This window comes from Berghia stephanieae, chromosome 2 (assembly GCF_034508935.2).
Source record: "Berghia stephanieae isolate SIO BIC M18660-M18661 chromosome 2, UCSD_Bste_1.3, whole genome shotgun sequence".
In the NCBI taxonomy this organism is placed as follows: Eukaryota; Metazoa; Mollusca; class Gastropoda; order Nudibranchia; family Aeolidiidae; genus Berghia; species Berghia stephanieae.
In genome coordinates, this window is record NC_088361.1 from 96,650,831 (window position 1) to 96,673,138 (window position 22,308).

Here is a 22,308-nt window from a genome sequence, read left to right on the forward strand (position 1 = left end):
GTTGAATTAAAGAATTCTAAAAATAATTTCACCTCTCTTTCTCTTCCCCCCATTCTCTGAACAGGTTCCTCATTCAACAAACCTCTTGTTAAGCAAAGCGTGCAAACATTGAAAAGAACCTTGGCACATTTCATACAAGATGGGTCATGTAGTGAAGTTACCCCCAAACTTACTAAGTGTAGGGAATGTAAAATGACACCTGTTCAACGAAGTAAAAAGCTGCCAAATATCTTTTGCAGGTTCTATGCCTTTAGGCGGTAAGTTTCTTTCATTTAAAAAAAAATATATTTGTTGATTATATATAATTATTTTCTCTTCGTTTAAGTATTGGAAAATTAAAAAAAAAAAAGAAAATCAAATTCCTTTTGCAAATCTAACATGACCACTCAGTATTCAAGAAAATAAAAACCTTTTTATTTTATTAATGTGCTTTGTAAATCATTAATTGTTTGCATATTTCTTTAAATCCAAAGATTGAGGTACAATCCACGTGGCATTGTGAAAATAGAAGGCTTCTCACAATTATCAGATGCTGATCCAGATGATATAGAACCTTGGCTACCTCAATACCCAAGTAAGATTTAAGTTGTATTTGTGTGAGATTTTTATCAATGGGTAAAACTGTGCATTCCAAGAAAAATATGCTATGTACATGTCTAATCAGTAACATTCTTTTTTTGAATTTTGTTTTAGACAGTTTGTTCATATAACAGTAGTTCAAGGACATCGTTTAAAAACCCGCAAATTTACTTTTTTGAAAAATTCATAGAAAATATGTATGTCGCATCTTTAATTCTGAAAAGTTTTTTCACAAGAGTGCCTAAATATATTAAGGAGATAAAGCATTGTTTAATATTACTGGAGACAAATTTCTAAAAAAAAAGTTTGATGCGTAGTATTTTTTTTTTTCTCTTGATAATTACTATTTTTTTACCCTCTACTTGAGTCTACATAATTTAAAAATTGCCTTTTAGTCATGGTTTACAAGTGTTGAAATAAATTAAAGTATTGACCACAGTGTACAAATTAACACAGTTTGGATGTTAACATTTTTATGCGCATTGAAAGAATATATAGGTGCAAAGTTAAAGGTGATGTTTATAGAGATTTTTTACCCAATAATGATCATGGTTACTTAAATCATTTCAGTTGAAGAACCATGCCTTGATGTAGAAAGCTCCAAGTTCATCATTTCTAAAGTTGGGGACAAATTTTGTGAACTAGTGGAACAAGAAAGAGAAGCCAAGTCTTGGGCAGGTGAAGATGGTAAAAAAAATAAACTGAAATGAATTTATTTTTTAATACTTTTATATAGCCCCTAAACGTGCTCAAAGCACTTTACAAGGGGTCCCTGGCCAGCAGCAACATTTAACATGTAGGACGGACATGACACCTTTTACATATTTATATTACTTTTTTTTTTTTTCAAACAGATACTGTTTACTTGAGTATGGTGAGAGAATGTGAGTAAAGAGCCTTCTCCAAGGACTCAACTATGTGTCAAGCGAGGCTCAAACCCAGGACCTTCCGATCCGGAAGCGAGTGTCATACTACTAGACTAAATAGCTGCACTTACTTACTTGTTACCTATCCAAGGCTGTGATTCTTACCATTCCCCACATGGTCTATCCAATGTCATTCCTCTCCTTTTAGACAGTCAATTGCTAATATGTTGACAGCATCCCTCTCCTTCTGGACAGTCAGTCTCTTTTCCATAGGGGACCTTGTCATTGCTGTCACACAGACTATATAGTGAGCCTTTTTAATTTAACTATCATCATCATCATCATCATCATCATCATCATTTTAACAAGGTGCATAATTCTTTACCAACTTTCAGTGAGCATTGTGTGGAAAAGGGCAGTTTTGGGAGTGAGGGAGATGTGCGATGTTTGTGATACAACTCTTTTCAACATGCATTGGGTCTGTTCAAAATGTGGTTTTGTAGTGTGTTTGGATTGCTACAAGGCACGAGTTAAAGAAGGAAAAAGTAAGTGATTTATCATCTTCTCCTTTTTTTTCTTCTTTCCCATCCTTTTTCTTTCCTCTCTTTGACTTCTACCTCGTCTTCCTTCTCCTAAGGATGGGATCTCAGGACGTCACTTGTTTTCTATCCTCCTATATCTTTTCCCAACTTGCTATGTCTTGGAATGAGATTACTTGGTTTTGTGCCCAGGTCGAAGTTTTTGGCTGGGAGGGAAACAGTCAAATGTATAGTTAACGTTTTGGGAGATGATATGTTTTTCATTGTCAATCATCTCTGTTATATTTTTCTTTTGCTTTGAATATCATGATTTGTAAGCGTTTGAGTGTATTCCTCATGGATTTTATCTGGATGAGAATTTTAGGTGATCTTAAAATAAGTACACTGATGTTGTGTTTTCCTTTATCTAGTATTTCTCCTGCATTTTTAATTGTAAATCTAGAAATTTTTTTATCATCCCATTTACTTTTTATTGGTGCTGAAATAACCTAAATGTGTTGCAAGTGCCATAAAACCCTGAAAAGCAAAATCACATTCTCTTCTTTTTCTTCTTCTTCTTCTTCTTCTTCTTCTTCTTCTTCTTCTTCTTCTTCTTCTTCTTCTTCTTCTTCTTCTTCTTCTTCTTCTTCTTCTTCTTCTTCTTCTTCATCATCTTCTTCTCATTCTTCTTTTTCTTTATATTTAATATTCAATTTTCCATCACCACCCACCTATAGATAATGTCAGTTGATAAAATATAAACCTCACAAAAGGAGCATTCAGTCATATTGTCAGTCTTCAGAGTGATTTGTAGTTTTGTTAATGATGTATTACTGATTTAATTATTCTCACAGAACCATTGAGTGAAGACAAGTGGCTGACTTGCAGTTCTAATAGGCAAGCTCATGATGTATCTGAGCTGATGTTGACTCAGATTATTCCTAGTGATGGTGAGTTTTCACTTTCATTTATTCCATAGGACCATTATACTCTAAATAATTGAATGTAGAACTTTCAAATCGTAATATTGATTAAAGTCAATAACCAAGATTGGATTTTCCATGCAACCTACTTATGAAAAGTTCATAGTGACTACTATAATCGGAAAATACCTGCCTCTGCTGAAATTGTCCAGATTTGCAGGATGGGTGAAGATAGGAGAATCAAGTTTAAGAGTGGCCTTTTTAAACTCTTGTGCCATTTCAAGACAATCTCCATTGTAGGGGAGTTGACTGAAGTGTGAAGAAAAAGGTATATTTGTTAATTTTGACACTGAGAAGAGGTTGCCGAGTTTTGTTCCAGTGATATTGTCCTGGTTAGCAGAGTTTCTTGATTAGAGAGTTGTCGCACAGTAGGTAGGGTTAGATTTTAGACTTACTCTTTTGAGGAATAATATGGCAATAAATCTATAAAATTATGATTTTCTAGAAATTCAGTCTGTCCCCCAAAAGGTTTATAAACCTTTTGTGCCATGAATATATTTTGGTGGGATAAAGTTGAAAATAAAATATATTTTTATTTCAAAATTCTTATCCACAGCCTTGTGGGAGTTAGGTCGTCTTATCCACGATATTCGTTTCAAATGGTCCATTCCTTCCAACTGCTCCTGCCCAGATAATGAAAACTCAGCTAAAAGTGTACCAAAGAATGGAATCAATCAAGTAAGTTTGCATGGAATTAAAAGGATTTGTTATCTTATTGTTATTGGGATCCAGGTGGCTCATTGGCAGAGCCCTTCCTTAATTATCAAATAGACTTTTCTTCTCCAAGATTAAGTATGTATTTTTGTTTGGGGTGTGTGTTGGGGGGGGGGGGGGGGGGGGGGGGGGGGGGGGGTTAGAGCTGATTTGGCAGTTCGATAATATGATTGACTAGCATTATACCAAAAGGTAGCAAGGAAATTGTCACTGTTCATTAATTGCAAATCACAATGACAACATTCAACAGTCCTAATTATTTTTATTTATTTTATTTTTTTTATTAATGCTTCTTTGTCTGTTTTATTTGAGAGGGAAAGATAGGAACATTTTCATACTCTTACTCAATTTTACTAAGATGATATAAAAATTTTTTGAATTTACATGAATATGTAGAATTACCTTAAAATTCCACCATTCATTTGTCTTTTCACAGCAGCTGCTCCATGCTGTCAACAATCATAACCTTCCTAATGGCATTGGAGGGGATACTCACAGTTCTGAAATAACCAAGTCTAAAAAGCATTCAGAGCCATTTGACAGCTATAATCCAGCCACAACGTCGTCCCCTCTCAGCATTCTTGCTGAAGTTGCCTCAATGGACTCTGAATCCAACAGAGACAAGGTTGACTCCAAGCGGAAAGGGGACAAGACTTCTGTCCAGGGCGATGAATTCATGGAAGGAGATAAAAAAGGCTGTTCAACTTTGCGTGAATTGTTGACTAAAACAGCCCGAAAGGTACTTTATTTTTTTTGTAATTTAAAGTAGATATCTTAGCCTCCAAATTGTTATCTCATTTTGCTGTCCCAGATATCTTGATAATATGATTAGTTTTCATCTAGTCTTGAAAACCCACTTAGCATTTTTCTGTGTGATAAGTTATGTACGTTTAATTTTTATAGCACTGATATAATTTGAAGGGCCACAAGTATTAATAGATTTTTAAAACAAAATTTTTTCCTTCTCTTGTGTTGGCAAAAATCATTATACAGAACAGCTCCGTACAACGGCCTTGAATGCAACAGGAGCCCGGCTTCAACAGGAAACTTTTAAATCCCTGTTCTACAGCCTATAAAATTCATATAAATCATGCATGGCCATAATGGGGTAATGTTTCTTGGAACATGGCTATAATAGGGTTGTGAGTTTCAAGTTTAGGATCCAGTTGTGAAAATTGTATTGCTCAAAGAGGAAAGCACAAATGGCATGATGTGGGCAAATATTAGTTATTGTGTATACTATTGACATTTCTCTATGTACTTTGTGTAACATACCACGACTACACAACAAAAGGCAAGTATAATGGATTGGTGCAAGATTTCCAGCTTAACTTGGAATTCCGGCCTCTTGATCACCCCAACATAATACAATTCAAAATAAGTTTCAGGCTTTTTTTTTTAATTTGTTAGAAATGGATTTTGGGCTTTTATGGCCTGGCCTGCTTGCACTCATGGTAATAGACAATTTGGATTAGGTTTTGAGCTTGACAGGTGGATCGTAGATTTTCTTCCTTTTTGACAAATTTCATTATCATCACTGCAAGTAACAATTTATGGCATTAAATTTTGTTATTTCAGAGCAAAACAACCACTGACAAAAAGGCCAAGAAAGGTTCAGGCACCAGCACATTGAATGACATAATTCAGTCTTTTGTTGAGAAGAGCTGCATGGACGTAGGCACTCCCTTTAAATTCCTTCACTACACCCCAAGATTGGGCGGCTGGAAACGTGAGCTCCCTATCATATGCCACAATTTAACAGAGACCAGTGTTTTGTATCCAGATGTTCCTCATTCTTGGTTGTGTGATGGCCGCCTATTGCGCTTGCATGATGCACACCACAAGGGAAATTTACAAATTTTCCAGGACCAGTGGAAGCGTGGGCAGGTAAGAAATTTAGCCCCATAAAAATGAATCATTTTCCGTTGAATTTAAAAACAATTTTGCACTTCATATGCAAATTTAAAAAATGATCCTCTCTCTTCTTCTTCTTCTTCTTCTTCTTCTTCTTCTTCTTCTTCTTCTTCTTCTTCTTCTTCTTCTTCTTCTTCTTCTTCTTCTTCTTCTTCTTCTTCTTCTTCTTCTTGCCTGGATGGGGCTTTTTGTCTTTTTTGTCTTTCTCCCATTGTGGGCAAATAGGCCATTTGCATTATTATCTTCATAAAGGTTTTTTTTTTTTCCTTTTCTCTCTACGTGCTGTTATAATTATTTTTTCTTTGGATTATAAAATGGTTTGTGTTTGAGTGTATTCCTCTAAGTGTTCCTTTGCAAATGTCTAAATGAGACTTCAAAGTTCACTGAGAGTGTGCTTTTGGAATCTACTTGTTATCTTTTTGAACCATTCCTCTTTATTGTCCTTTTTCTTGTACGCTTTTAATTGTAAATTTATTTCCTTCTTTTACTGGCATTGAAATGACCTAAATGTGTTATAAGCAAAGTTAAACAATAAAAAAAAAATTAAAAAAAAAAAGCAATCTTCTGTTTGTCAACTAGGTGGGGTTCCTGACCTCCCATAGTGGGCAGGGAGATCACTTGTGTCTTCTATACCCTTATATCTGTTTTCCGAGTTGCTTTATGTCTTTGTTTTGGAATGGGATCACTTGGTATTGTTCTGATTCTCATCGGAGTCCTTGGCTGAGAGAGAAACAGTAAAATGTGTAGTGTTAGTTTTGTGAGATTTTTTTTCCCTTGTAAATCATCTCTCTGTTATGTATTATGTTTTTCTGTTATGAATATATTAATGGTTTGTAAACATTTGACTATTCTTCTTAGTGGGATCCTGTGCTTGTGTCTGGATGAGACTTTTAGGTGATTTCAAAACAAGTACATTGATAGTATGCTCTTGGAATCTACATCTGTTCCCTTTCTAAACCTTCCCCTTTCTCTTACTTTTCTTATGTGCTTTCAACTGTAACTTTTTTGACTATCCCATTTTCTTCCTTTTTACTGGTGTTGAAATGACCTAAATGTGGTGCAAACACTTTCCCTTATTTCACATTATCAGCTGTTAATATTTTTATTGTTTTTTTTCCCCTCCATATTTTTTGTTTACAGCCTGTTCTTGTATCATGTGCAAATAAAAGAATGAATGTAAATAATTGGAAACCTGAAATGTTCAGTAAAGAATTTGGGCACATAGAGAATGAAGTTGTAAATTGCCGCACTGGGGATGTCATCATCGGCCACACTATGGCAGACTTTTGGAACGGATTCCAAAGCGTGGAGCGTAAGTGACCTTTTGTTTTTTCTTGTTTCATAATGAACTTTTATTACTGCAGTTAATACTTGTCTTTAATTTACTTAATTAAACCAACAATATTTTTTTGTTACTTGATTAAACTGGTTAAGTTTACGAAATGTAAATATTATTGCTTCCTGTTCAGTATTTTTCAAAATTTGTTTGAAGTCCCATTCATTCATCTATTTTCATTTTTTTTTTTTAATTTACAATGTGCATGTGTTCTTTTCTCTAAAATTTTTAGGACGCCCTGTAGATAACAACGGTGAGCCCATTCTTTTGAAGCTTAAGGATTGGCCCCCAGGGGACGACTTCAGTGAACTTCTGCCATCCCGTTTCCAGGACTTAATGCAGGCTCTACCACTACCTGAGTACACCCACAGGACAGGGAAATTCAATTTGGCATCTCGGCTTCCAGATTTTTTGGTGCGACCTGACCTGGGACCAAAGATGTACAATGCATATGGTTCATCACAGTTTCCTAAGGAAGCTACCACCAATCTTCACTTGGATATCTCAGATGCAGTTAATATCATGGTTTATGTTGGGATACCTGGGGATACACCGACTGAAAGGAAAGGTCATGAAGAAGGTAATTTCAACAAAGCTTTATTGAAGTTTGTCTTTTATTCTTTGTATACTTGTATTGTTATTATTATTTATATTTTTTTTTTTTTTTGTATTGCATTAGTTACTTAGGAATATATATTTTCAATGTTTGTTTTTTTTTTAATGGAATCTTAAATCCAGTTCGGAATTTTCTGCCAAGGTAAAAATTTCATCTGCATCAGTGATAGCAACGGAATAGATCATCTCAATAATTTTAACCTCGCTTGTGAAATAATGTTAAGGTTCAGCAATCTGATCCTTTGTGCAAAAACTGTATCAGCATCCTAGCTTTATATATGATTCGAAAGTTTAATTTGCTTAATCGAATTAAATGTTTCGCAATTCTTAAGGATTTTTTCTGTTATGCTATTCTTTTAAATATTTGCTTAAGATTTTGTAAGATGATTTTCATTTTTAGGATATATAGATCAAAAACCCACTCTCCTCACCAACTCTTTAATGGACTGATGACCCCCACATTTTGTAATTTTTTTCTATTTAATAAATGGTATACAATTTGCATTTTTCAGCTGCTGTCAAGGCAATTGATGATGCAGACTGTGACAGTATCACCAAGAAACGTGTCAGAGAAGTTCATGAGATTCCTGGAGCTTTGTGGCATATTTATGATGCTCATGATGCAGACAAGATTCGAGATTTCCTCAACAAGGTAAGTAATTTATAAAATTGATTGATTTAATTTTTTAAATTTTCTTTGTTTTTGTTTTTTTTTTGCTCAGTTTGTTTCGTTTTGGTTTTGTGGTTTTTATTTTTGTTTTGTTTTTTCCCCTCTTTATCCTTTTATATGCAAGCTGTGCTTACCTTAAAGATTTCTATATATAACCACGCTTTTGATTTCTAATCATTGGCTGAAAACAATGTAACCATCTCTATTAAATTACAGACATCATCAAAATAGTTTGTCATTTACCTTAAATTTCAGTTTATGAAACAAAATTCTGACATCTCATAACTGTTAGAATTTGAACCTAAAGACCTCTTTGGCTATTTGGATTTTATGATTATACTAGTAAAATGCCCTGTGACAGGCATTTAAGATAACTATGGTACTGACTCGACTTTCCAACTTAAGGTTAAAATTTTGCATGTTTTGTGACATTGCTGTAAATTTATCTGTCAAATAGGTGAAAATAAATGGTTTGAAAGAGGAGAAAAAAGCCAAAATGCCAAACCTGATTTTGTTGGGGTTTTTTCATGCGAACGGTTTTAAAGACACCAAGTGCATGCACTTCAGCATAAGAAACACTAAATTGGCAACTCTGAGCCATTTATTGCCAGATTTTTATAAATTAAACTGCAAACTTGTATTGTGCAGTTAAATTCGATCATTAGAAAAGGTTTGCTTAAAATCTGATTTGTATTTTAATACAAAAATTAATTTTAGACAATACATAGTCGTCATAGATAAAATATATTATTGGGATACAGGAACCTTTGAACGGAGACACGATCCTTTGAAACGCAAATTTTCAAACTGACATTCCGAACAGTGATTCTAAGTGTCGAAGCTCATGATACCGTTTCTACGAAAGAAATACTTTTAGTAAACAATGTCTGTAAAATTATAACTGTCCACAGTACATTATTTAAAAAAATTAAAATAAATAAGGATCATAGTGTACAATGAATCATATTTCAATGTAAAATCTGAAGTCCAACCGACATGTAGTAAAGGCTCTAAGCTTGACCAAAAAAAACCCCAAAAAATTGTTTTTTTAATTATTAATTTTCATGTTAAAATGGTTACTAAATGCTGCCATTCTGGTCTTGTATAATGTTGTCATTATTTCAGTTTTAAGAAAATAGGATTAAATTGATATGACAAGGGTATATACTTGTGCCTCATTTATCATATTTATGTCTGTCCCATTGCTTCACAAAATTGTGTGGTTGGTTGTTGTGGATACTGGCTGGGATTTCTGATAGGTGGCTTTCTGTGTTTGTCCTAGAATGAGAGCATCACATTCATATTTTTGCAAAAACCTATTTTTCAAATTTAGATACAAAAATTTGAAGATATGATTATTTTTTTCTAAACAATATTTTGCAGTCTAGAAAAATTATACAATCGAAAAATGCTAGTAAATATAACATCCCCTGAATGATCATTTAAAGTATATCTGGATATGTTCTCCCACCTCATCCAGAATAGAAAAGTGACTCTTGTCCTTTTTTTTTCCCCTCCATGTGGTCTTCGTGTATGTGATGTTTTATTATTGATTCCATTGCCCTGAGTATATTTTCACTTTTTTTGTAATCTTTTGTTAATCTGTTCAGGTTGCCAAAGAGAGAGGAGAAATAATTGAAAATGACCACGACGCTATCCATGATCAAAGCTGGTATATTGACAAAGTGTTGTCAGACAGACTCTATGATGAGTATGGTGTGCAAGCATACACCATTGTGCAATGCCATGGAGATGCCATTTTCATCCCAGCTGGTGCCCCTCATCAGGTATTCACAACCTAGTGAATAAAAATTGATTTTTCAAAATGTTTTATGTTACTTTATTATGGCATCAAAATGTGTTCAGACCAAGAACAGACATTATTTTGGGAAAGTTATAATGCTCGAGAGGTTGAGACATAGATAGCAGGGGAAGAGATGCAGACCATCAAATTGTTCACAATGCTGTCCACTTTAACGGAAAGGGGGAAAAAAATGTTCTTTGCATTAATGATTTATCTTCATCATTTTATCACTTCAAGAATTTATTATTACCCAACTGTTGCTTCCAAACAATTATTATAATTTATTAAATCCTTGCGTGTAGAAAATCTTAAAGATCTTTACTCAAATGCACCTTTTTTAATCTGTAACCAGGTGAGAAATCTGCATAGCTGTGTGAAGGTTGCTGAGGATTTTGTGTCACCAGAACATTTGAATCATTGTTTCCGCCTCACGCAAGAATTCCGTCAACTCTCCGACACTCACTCCAATCATGAGGACAAGCTTCAGGTATATAATTTTGTATTTTGAATTAAATGTGTCTATGCATCTAACTCAGTCTGGTTTTATACCGGAGATGAACCAAATGCTAAAAATTGAATTAAAATCAAATAGTTGAGAAAAAAATATGTCAACATTTTATGATTCTGATCTCTTTTGACGTCTCACTTTTCGTGACATGATAACGGGCGACATATGTTTGAATATATTTTTGTCAATAGAACTTTAATAAAATTTGAAATGTCCTTTTAAATTTATTTACACAGCGCTTTTCACCTAGATTATTATTATTACATCTGAACTGATGGGAATTTTCTTTGTCCAATAAATTATCTTTAAACTCTCTAGAGTTCATATGAGTGGAAAATCAAATTTGATGGCAGTGTTCAAAGCTGTCTACCAGACCTACCAACCAGTACGATTTTTGGACCCGGAATACGCGGATACGATTTTCGTGGATTTAATACGATTTTTTAAGAGATATGTGATGTGAATGATGTTGATAATGCATTGATACACACGTGTCGCACACCAACTGTTAACTGTGTTTCTGAATGAATGATGCATCACATTTAATACTATAGTTATCATTTCAGTTGCTTATATGATGCCGGTTTTCACCAATATTTTTCTCATACATTTTTGAGGATTTGCATAGAATTATGCATATAAGCTTGTTTTATACTTTAAATAGTCTCAGACCAAATTTAAACTTTTGCCACTTATTAAATAGAAAATTGTAAGTGAAAATTTAATTGAACCAACATCTTTGACTTGGAAACCTTCAATTAAAAACTGTATTGCTAATTAACTTAAACATAAATGGGTTATTTCCCTTTCTAATAACTAAAATTACTCTGTATTTTGATTTATAAAATTTATAATGATATTTTTTTTCCTTAATTATTTTGTACGAGTCTTGAATTACAAAGTGGGCAGCTTTAGGAACAGTATTTGGTTCAAAATGAATTCTCCATAACCGTTTTAGAAGTATTTAACTTGTCTTTGCATATTACATACTTAGGAATTTCACATCATTTGACCAAAGTAATAGTATAAGTAGGATGTAGTAGTAGTAGGAGGAGGAGGAGTGAATGCTCAAAAAAAAAAAAGAGAGAGAGAGATGGATCTTTAGATAACATATATGGAAAATATCTTGCCACTGTTGCAAAATGTCATGTATTGACCACTCTCCCAAATATTATATCTCAAAACTTACTCATAACTGATTTACTGGGCTAGCAGATATCACCATCACAAGTTCATTTGGTACATCAGCATCATCTCCGCATCATCATCTCTTACCACCACCATCATGGCATCACCACTTCTACAACCGCCATCACAGCATTGTCACTGCCACAACCACCACCACATCACATCTACCACCACCGCCACCAGTTTCATCATCATCACCACCACCACTAGAGCACCATCGCTACATTAACCACCACTTCTTCCACTGACACTAGCATCAATACTACGTACATGTTTGGGGCCTCTTGGTCATTTCTTTGATGAGTGTTTCGAAAGCAATTTCCTTAGATATTGCAATTTCTGAGCCTTATGCTAATTTAAAATGGTCATTGAGTTTTAGTTTCTTGATAAATCGATAATTTTGTAATCACTAGAGATTGCTTGAATGATAAAGATCAGAGTTTATTTTGATTTGGGTTTGGTGTTAGCTTTTATATAAATATGTGTATAGTGCACAGTTTTTTTTCACTCACGCGGATAAAATACACTTTTTGGCTAAAAAAATACACTTTTTAGGGTCATAGAATACACTTTTCATCCTGGGAAGGTTGGCAGGTCTGCTACATATGTTGCAATGTTGTACCGTGGATTGTTTCATTATTTTGACCATCAAGAGTTGATTCGAGCTTTATTTTTATCATTGCATGAAATTGAGTGGCATTGAATATCACATTGTTCAAATTTATATTTATTTGTAATTGTATACTAGTTTGATCAATGATAATAACAATAATGTCTTTGTATTCTATGATCCTTTTTCTCTCTTCAATGACTGGTCATGATATTCATCTATTTTGTTCTTTTCTTCTCCCAGGTGAAGAACATAATTTACCATGCTGTGAAGGATGCTGTTGCAGTCCTGAGAGAGTATGATCCCAAAGATGACTAAACCGGGTGTGTGATTGATCTCTTTCACCTGCTGGAGTATTCTGATAGTCTACAAACGCATCCACTTACTATACTTGAATACTTTTATTTAATGACTTTCTAATTTTCACTTATGTGAAGATCAAACTTTTGCATGGTCTTAGATGAAAGATCAAATTTGCCGATTGACAAAGAGTTTGAAAAGTTAAAACAGATATGTGAAAATTAGAAGTAGAATTCTAACATCAAAAAGTGCAAAGAAGTGTTATAACATTTATAACCAATTTTAATGTCACTTAAACCTCCCACCATGAATTATGAAATTTTCATTGCATAATTAACATTAACACAAGGAATGAAAAACATCATTCATTCATTTGTTTACTGTCAAAAATGCAGTGTCAATGGGATAGACACTTAAGATATATTGCCAACCATCTGTGATTTTTTTTCCCCTTCATTTTCTATTTTTCCTTTCTGAATGTACATAGCATTTCATGGTTCCTAAACAGTCCCCAATAGCTTAATTGGTATTGGCTTTCAATTTTTCTCACACCCCCTTTCCCTCCTTTTATTTCTAGATCATAAATTCCCTGCACTCTCCTGTTAACTCATTGCTCTAGAAGGCTATGTTATAAATCATTTCTTTTGACCTTCAATGTCTTACATTTATTGTTTCGATATATTCCGTATCCATTATGGGTTACAATCATTTGCACTTTTGCGTACCATATTTCATCAGTCTGTACTATAGCTGAATTATCATTTGTGATGAATATTAAAATCTTGACTTGTAAATTATTAATGGGTCAAACTGCTGTTGATTTCATATCAAGATTTTATTTGCACTTACCCAACCATTTATTTTAATTTTTGTGCAAGCCTGTCATTTCATTGCTGCTCTGTTAGCTTAACTGGAACAATTTGAAACGAATGTGATTTTGGTGATTTGAATAAACACCACATAATTGGTACAAACAAAATATAAAAGATTGTGATGATTCATATGTAACCGTTTGGAAATTGTCAGTTTTGATAACGGACTGCAGCATGTGCAAAACTGTAGCGGTTTATGCAGGAAAGCCTGTGGCCATAAGACAATTAAAGGCTCGCACTTGCATTGTATTTCATTGCTTAATTCATCTTCAGTGTTTTTCTAAATAGGATCAGTTTTTAAATTCACTGATGTTCTGTACATTTAATCTAAAAGAAATATACTTTATAACTCAAGAAAAAAAAATGTAAAATGCTGATAAATTTGTAAAAAAGAATTTATATAAATGTGTAAATAATTTATATTTGTATTCCAATATTCATGTATCATTAATGTTTTGTAACAATTACCACATGATATAAATGTAACTGTGATTGTATTCATCTTTCATCTGTATGTAAGGGATATTGTAATTATGTTCACATCCTAATCTTTCATATTGTTCAATCAAGCTAAATAAAAAATGCAATAATTGGGTCATGTCGGCTTTCTGCCATATTACTACTAGATTAATATTTTATAAGAAATACTCTCTAGGTAGTTCAAAGTTCCCATTATCCTTTTCCAAAATCTGCCTCAATAGATATGGACCAAAGCGTTACACAGGAAATTTAAGATATGCTGAATTAGGTGTTGTACCTGCCATTCGCTTGAATTATTATCGTTATTACATTTTAATAAATATTTATCATTTTCCTTGTAACATAATTCCCTATGGATCCTTTCTCTTTTTCTATTTTTTTTTTTAATACAAAAAAACGATAGTAGAAATGATAACAATGACAGTAACATTGATAGCAACAATGGTGATGATGATAACAATTATGTTAATATTCTTTAAATGTGATTATACTTCTCAATCATTTGAAACATTGAGATGCAACAGCTCCGGTATACTAATGAGGAGTGGTTTGTTGATTCTTTATTATTTTTTAAAAGCTACTTTTGATGGGAGTATTAAGCTTTTTTTATATTAATAAAAGAAAGAAAATCTTCCCTTCTCTCTCTCTCTCTCTCTCTCTCTCTCTCTCTCTCTCTCTCTCTCTCTCTCTCTCTCTCTCTCTCTCTCTCTCTCTCTCGCGTGTGCCCACGCCCACGCATAAAATATTCTGGCTTTCGTTGTTACGTGTATACTGCATTTTGTTTTTAATTAGCTGGGCCACAAGCAGGCTTAGTCCACACAAACAATACGATATGTGATTTGATAATAATTAACAGGGGTCAGACCATACGCTTGTCCAGAGTAGTGATGATGCTTACTTCTAGTTTGATTCATTCAGCCTACCTCACATTTCCAATCATGGTGTTAAAAAGTACGTTGTGGGTGTGCAGGGTGAACGTTTGTGTTGTGTATGTGTGTGTTTTGGGGGTTTTAAATGTTTTTTTGTGTTTGTTTGTCTTTTTTCGCTTTTTTTTTTTTTAAATTTAAGTTGGTTTGGGGAGGGGGGGGGGATACTTTATGTAATTATGGGCCATGATTGCCTTGATTTGTAAAATTAAATTAATGAGTTCTCCAAAAAAAAAAAGAAATGGCATTGTATAAGTGTACATGAAAAAGCTTTTAGTTCGGTTATTTAGTTATCTGCTTCACTGATTTGATTTCAATTTTTAAAAACATTGTTTTCTTCTTGCTATAGTTGAGGATCCATTCATAAATTATTATTATCATCATCATCTTAATATCATCTTGATTTTATTTTATTTTGTTATGTTTTTTAAAATTATTATTTTGTGTTGCTTGACTATATATTTTTTTTTACGCATAACAGCTAGAATTTGTAGCTTTTTGTCTATTATTTATCATAACATGATAAAAAAAATGAATCTTACAAATTAAAGTTTGTTAAAATCTTTAATTCTTTGCCTCAAATATTTTATTTTGTATTAGACATGAGTTCTCTGGTGTTACTCTCTTAACGGGAGGTTGCGATGACTACTGTACTGTAAGGTCTTCTATCCCTCTTATTTGTCTTCTGTTTATCTATGGGCTAAACTAATGTCATGGTGCTGGAGGGAAGTAACAAGTTTGCCAAGTTTCTGAGAGGAAAATAAGTGCTGATGTATCTTTCCCTGATTTCTTTCTGTGTGACAGTGGCTTTCATCCATTTGAGCGTTTCCCTTTTACCAAGGATCTCAACCAACAATGTCTGAGGCTTTGCTTAGTCCTAATCCGGGCACAAGGATAGATTCATACTGAGATCTATTCAAATTATTCCCATTTGTTATCTTTCTTACCGGACTATGACTCTTATTTGTCTTTTTGTGCTGTGTATGCACTTTAATGACCTATAACTTAATGTGCGTTGGATGGAATTCCTGTTTAGGCAGGGAAACTCTGAATCCAGCTTGGGTTGATGGAGTTAACAATGTCCACAGACGCTATCTCTTCTATTCCCCTATACCTGGGTGGGGTTCCTGACCTCCCATAGTGGGCAGGGAGGCACTTACTATGTCTTGTTTCCCCCTATATGCCTTCCAATATGCTTTCTGTCTTGGTCTTGGGATGAGATTACTTGGTTTTGTCCTGGCCATGGCCGGATACCCTAGCTGGGAGGGAAACAGTCAAATGTATAGTTTATATTTTTTGTCGTGTAAATCATCTCTGTATTATATTTTGTTTGCATATATATATATATAATATGATTTGTAAATATTTGAGTGTATTCCTCTTAGTGGGGGCCTGTGCTTGTGTCTGGATGAGACTTGAGTGATCTCAGTACTTTGACTGTGTGCTCTTGGTATCTCCATCTATTTCCTTTTTGAATCAAACTCCCCTTTTCTTGGGTGCTTCAATTGTTATTCTAGAATTTTTTACTATCCCATTTTCTTCCTTTTTACTGACGCTGATATGACCTTAATAGTGTTGCAAGCGCCGTAAAACCCTTAAAAACAAAAACATATTCCCCTTTATCATTCTTTGTCCTTATTATGCGTCTTTCTGCCCCCGTGGTTTTTTTTTAACAAGAATCCTTTCTGCCAATTTGCAAATATTAAATCCGTTTTACGTGGAAAGTGCAAAATTCTAAAGACGAAAAAAAAATTCTTTTTCTCCAGCCACAGTCCAGAACAACGCACTTTTGAAAAAAAAAAATTATAATTAGAGCGATAGGTAGATGGACAAAGTATTAAAATTAGTTTTAGCAATTATTTATAAATTTACGAAATTTAAATTTTGGTTTTTCTGAGAAAATTTTTATTTGCGTCGCATTGCAGAAATCGACAAATTTTGCATTTGCAACTGGGCTGAAAACATGAGAGAAAAAAACAAACCCGGAGATCTTGTGTGTCCTTGTTCTCACTAGATAACTTAATCCGCTCCATCCCGCTGACACTTGACGCGAAGCAATGGATCTCCACCTTGTCCTATTAGCAGCTGCAGAAACCAATGACCAATGCTTGACGTTGTCCGGTCCTTCTAAAGAATAGTAAAACACCCATTTATCGAAGTTGACCCTGGTGTATGCCTTGACCCATAAACGAGAAGTCGAGACGCAAGGTGAGAATGAGAACCTCCATCGTTGCTTTACACGAATACAGAATAGTAAGAAACTAATATATCTGTAACAGACGTTTGGCGATGACCAGGCTGGCTGCCACAAGATTAACTTTCCCCTCTTGGATGGCGAGATAAATGGATGACAGTTCATTACACCACATAATGCGTAATCGAATGACTCACCTAGTTTGGTAGTCTTAAAGCTAGATACTCCCAAGAACGGCGATGCTGTGTATGCGGTCTCGGGGCCGTGCAGGAGGTACAGAATGTATAAACAAGCCATGGCGTGGTCCATCACTGACGTTGAATGATGTTCGGCGCAGAAGACGTCTGTAGACTTGAAAAATAAAAAATGGGTAATCGAATGGCTCACCAAGTTTGGTAGTCTTAAAGCTAGATACTCCCAAGAACGGCGATGTTGTGTATGCGGTCTCGGGGCCGTGCAGGAGGTACAGAATGTATAAACAAGCCATGGCGTGGTCCATCACTGACGTTGAATGATGTTCGGCGCAGAAGACGTCTGTAGACTTGGAAAATATTGTTTATAGAAACACAGTTGTGTTGTGATATATGCTGTTTGACACCCATGAGCATGAATTTGTCTGAACAAGGTCCAACGGATGTGGCTCGGTTTCGAGTACATTCTGAGAACACTTGGCGTCTTCTCGGAAATTGATTGTTACTAGTATAAAGTATAAAGTCGGTCTGGTAGTTATGTCTCTGTTTCTTTTCACAGACCTCTCGGCGGGCGTTCATGTTGTCGGTACCTTTTCGACTTGTTGGTTTATTTTTTAAATTTCAGTTCTACCTTGTCGTTATAACCTGTTTTGACATGAATAAAAATAAAATTACAAATACGAATATAAGAAAATGTACTTAATTGAACCACTAAACGAAATACTATTGACACATAATATTTAATCAAATCATTCTTCTGAACTCTCCTTCAGTTTCTATCATTTCCCCCATCTGCCCACTGTCCGCACTGTGTCCACCTTGTGTTTGCGCACGCACATTGGACATGGGAGTTTGAGTCCGAATAGCCACGGGAGACTATTCAGACTCGAGTCCGAATTGCCACTTCGAAAAAGGACAGTTGGTCATACTAGTCATATCCCTCAAACAGCTTAGTACCGAAAAGGATTTCGACTCAACATGTCACAGTTGGATTATAATATCTATTCTTCTCTCTCTGTATCAAATGATCATAATTTACGTAAGGTCGCGAGTTCAAACCCCCATCACCGCCGCGAAATTTTTATTCTCTATTGTCTTCTGGCACTTTCCTACTCACTTCATCTCTTATATATAACTTACGTTGCATCATCTTATATTCGCTTAATCAAATCGTTCCAATCGACGTGCACATTCCTCTTCCAATTCTCCTTGGACCAGAGTCAAGTTCCTGAAGTCTGAGAAGATGCCCACGTTACACCAATATTCAAAAGAAAGAAAAAAAGGGCGACAGACACAGCGCTGAAAAATATAGGCCAGTATCTTTCTCATATCAATATTATGTAAACTGTTGCAGTGGCGTGGGGCCATTGGATCGAATGGTGCCAGGCACCGCACCAATCTTTTAAAAATCATTAACAGCATAATTTAATTAAAAATAAAACTGAGAAATTTTAACTCCACTGTCTTTCGCCAACTCGCCAACAACATACTGCCTTTTTAGTCTCCGCTCTATTCAAGATTCCGATTCACGCACTGCGCCGACTCGTGTGTTGGTGACATCACTGCGCGAATTAGTGACAAAATCAACACCGTGGTGCAAAGCAATCCAAGCTCCAGTTAATGCTCTATCCATAAGTATCGCTACAGCTGATTGAGCGAGAAACTGGGTCGAATTATACTATCTTCAAATAGCGGAAAACCCCTCGACTTGTGCCAGGATCTGAGAGCTCCACCGTTGGACTGGGGGGGGGGGGGGGGGGGGGGATGCGCCAATGTTGCACCGTTTACGTCATAATTAGGGTAACTTCGGCCCTCCAAAATATTACATTAACTGTCAAAAACACTTGATCATTGTCAAGTTTATTTGTAAGCAGCAAAGAAAAACAACATAAAACTTAAAAATATATCACATATCAACCCCCCCCCCCCCCCCCCCCCCCCCCCACCTCTTTTCGCGATTATTGAATAAAGTAATTCTTTGCAACGAAGCATTGTGGACGAATTTCCCAACATTTTTCTTGCTTGGAGTGCCGAGTTGATGTTACGTGTGTGTGAGTGTTTATATATGTGTGTGTATGTGTGTGTTTGTGCGTGTGTATTTGTGTCAGTCAGAGAAAGAAAGCGAAGATTGTCAACAGTTATACTTTGGTGTCTTTTTTGATTTCTTAAGTACTTACGTGGAGTGATTTTTTCTTTGTGATGCTTTAAGATCTGAATCTACCTTTTATTTGTGCAATCATTAATCGCATTCCATTGATTTCCATTATTTGAGATATACTTTGAAGTTTTGTCATGTTAAACAATGAATTGCAATGAATCAAGTTGACTCTTTACTTCACCGACCGTTTGGGAGATCGACACTCGATGACAAATTAGAAATAAAAAGACTAGTTCCTCACCAACCAACTGATTTTGAATTAACACAGGTGTGGAAATCTCGAAAACCGTCTTTTTCAGTGACATGGTATGACAGACATGAATGGCTCACAGTTAGTTTAGAAGAAAAAAAACGTTTCTTTTGTTTTTATTGTCTACTTTTTACAGATACAACAAACACGGACAAATCATGGACATCTATAGGCTATAGTGACCTTAACCACTTCCATCGTATTTCTTGACCCCCTGAACGTTATTTTAGCACACTTAAAAGAGTGAAAAATTTCTTGCGAAATTCAATGAAACAGGAGCGGTTAAATTCGTTGATGATTATATCAATTCACAAAGCTGAAATAGATGCCATTCCAGATTTCAATAAACAAATAATAAAAAGATTTGCAGATTTTCTTTACAAGTACTAAAAGTAAGTAATTTCTGTCGTAGGTTTTTTCTCTTTTGATTTACATTTATCACATATTGATTGCATTTCTACCAAATCCAATCCTTTAAATGGTGGACAAAGAACAATTACAAAGACCTTTTCACACGGGACTTGTATCTCAGTGTTGTGGCTTGTTGTTTTCATGAATTATTTGTTTTTGTGAGTTTTGTCCACTCGTAGAACCATCGACCCTCCCCCCACCCTTCCAAAAAAGAGAGTTTTTAACATGTGCTCTCTCCTCTTGATCGTGGTCACTGTTTTAGAAATTTTTTTCTTCTTCTAATCATGGCACCACCATACGCCGTCAATACGCCACGCCGCTGAACTGTTGGAACACGTAATATGCAGCAATATCATGGAACACCTTGATTACCACAACGTGCTGACTGGTTTCCAACATGGCTTTCGCAAACGTCGTTCGTGCGAGTCACAACTGATCACGATTTGTGATGCTTTTGCAAATACAATTCGAACAATTAATAAAGGAGGCCAGACAGATGCCATTCTACTGGATTTCAGCAAAGCATTTGATAAAGTACACCCATTTTGGGATCTCAAAAACCACCCACGCATGGATTAAATCATTTCTTTCGATGCGTTCCCAAAGAGTCATGATTGAGAACAAAATGTCATCATCACTTCTATTCCTGTCAGGTGTATCTACCTCAAGGCCCAATTCTTTTTTAAAATTTACATAAATGAAATGCCGAGTAAAGTATCAAAAGGATTTTTTAAAATTCGACTTTTTACAGACAATCGTGGGAGAAAGAATGGAAAATGAAATTCCACTCAAAGAAATGCCAGCTAATTCGTATAACGAACAAAATGAAAATAATCAGTTCAGACTATTATATTTATACATGAAGAACAATTGGAGACAACACAAAAAGCAGAATATCTTGGATTAACTCGCGACAGCAAAATGTCTATGCAGCACCACATCGATAAAGTTTGTATAAAGGCCAATACAAAACTCGGATTCTTAAGAAGGAATGCACAAAGTTGTCAAAGGATCATCAGAAAACTTGCTATAAGGTCTTCCTACGGCCAATTTTAGAATATAGTGCATGCGTTTGGGACCCCAATAGTAAAAAGCAGGTGGAAAAGGGGGCATGTAGGTTTGTTTGCAACAATTACTGGAGGACTGAAGGCGTCAGTGAGATGCGCAAGAGCCTAAACTGGTCACCAGTACACGAGAGACGCACTATACAAAAAGCCAAAGTCCTCTTTTTAAGACCCGCCAGGGATTGATAACATCCTCATTGATCGTCTTATCCCAATCAAAAGAAAACAGCACTCATACCAGATCCCGCAGTCAAGAGTTAATGCTCATCTCAACTCGTTTTTTTCCAAGCACCATCCGAATATGGAATTCTCTGCCTGAAAATATAAAAAAAAAATAAACGACCAAATTGAATTTGACAGAGAAATTGAAAAAAATCAAAATAAAAGCCTAAACACATCTATTTATTCTCACCAGATACACAGTTGCGACTTAATGACAAGACAATACAAGACTTATTTGCAGGTCTGAATTCCTTTTGGGCTCATTGTTGTTATGGAAGTCTTAAAAGATGACGCAAAATATTGTCCATTACAACAATGTTAAACTAGACCCATGAGTGGGTGCGGATGTCAGACCTGCATATATGTTCACGTCGGTCCCAATCAAATAGGACACGAAAATCGCTCGAGTATAGATCATCCTATCGCCATGCCACTGTGCAAGTTTAATGACAATAGGGAAAAAAAATGGTCCTTAAGCTTTCTAAGCCATCTCCCCCTACCAATAAGAATGGAATGATCAAGGAATATTTTTTTTCTCTCACTCTCTCGCTTAAACAATGATCTAAAACGCTGCCACGCACCACAACTTTAACTATCTAAATATTTAAAAGTAAACGGGACAGTTCTGAAAGTAAAGAAAAAGAAGTGCCAAATACATGAATAAAACCCACTTTGGCTATAGCCTAGCTGCGGTTTTCAAATACAACACGATTCAATAAATCAATGGAAGGCAATTTTTTTCTCTGCCTCAATCGCCAATTTTTTCAGTGTCATGGATAAAGTTGGCTCCATGGCAACGGCGTCATCTTGAGATTTCAAAACAGTGTGAACTAACAAAGTTGAAGAGCTGTTTGTTATTCCTAACATCAACATATCTGAATCTTGAACAATAGAAAAATCTCTCTCTCTCTCTCTCTCTCTCTCTCTCTCTCTCT

The 22,308-nt window shown here is 35.1% G+C and overlaps 1 protein-coding gene and 1 long non-coding RNA gene across 6 annotated transcripts in view; one reads left to right on the forward strand and one right to left on the reverse strand.

Moving 5' to 3' along the window:
- LOC144965949 (uncharacterized) overlaps nt 1–15,451 on the forward strand; it is a 91,022-nt gene extending 75,571 nt beyond the window's left edge. For 2 of the 4 annotated variants that reach the window (XM_078901834.1, XM_078901836.1), the window contains 14 exons: nt 65–257; nt 474–574; nt 1,150–1,266; nt 1,841–1,990; nt 2,818–2,913; nt 3,503–3,624; nt 4,097–4,399; nt 5,239–5,547; nt 6,715–6,886; nt 7,143–7,490; nt 8,038–8,177; nt 9,806–9,982; nt 10,352–10,486; nt 12,549–15,451. In XM_078901834.1, coding sequence (XP_078757960.1) covers nt 65–257; nt 474–574; nt 1,150–1,266; nt 1,841–1,990; nt 2,818–2,913; nt 3,503–3,624; nt 4,097–4,399; nt 5,239–5,547; nt 6,715–6,886; nt 7,143–7,490; nt 8,038–8,177; nt 9,806–9,982; nt 10,352–10,486; nt 12,549–12,623 — 2,438 coding nt within the window. In that variant the 3' untranslated portion in view covers nt 12,624–15,451. The remainder of the gene's footprint in view (nt 1–64; nt 258–473; nt 575–1,149; nt 1,267–1,840; nt 1,991–2,817; nt 2,914–3,502; nt 3,625–4,096; nt 4,400–5,238; nt 5,548–6,714; nt 6,887–7,142; nt 7,491–8,037; nt 8,178–9,805; nt 9,983–10,351; nt 10,487–12,548) is intronic. The other 2 variants (XM_078901835.1, XM_078901837.1) reach the window with 1 other exon arrangement.
- A 1,385-nt stretch (nt 15,452–16,836) lies between these two features.
- Nucleotides 16,837–22,308, reverse strand: part of LOC144965952 (uncharacterized) — a 66,013-nt gene continuing 60,541 nt past the window's right edge. For both annotated transcript variants that reach the window (XR_013644129.1, XR_013644130.1), the window contains exons 6-7: nt 21,390–21,466; nt 16,837–17,913 (exon numbers count right to left, since the gene is read on the reverse strand). This is a non-coding gene — a long non-coding RNA (uncharacterized LOC144965952). The remainder of the gene's footprint in view (nt 17,914–21,389; nt 21,467–22,308) is intronic.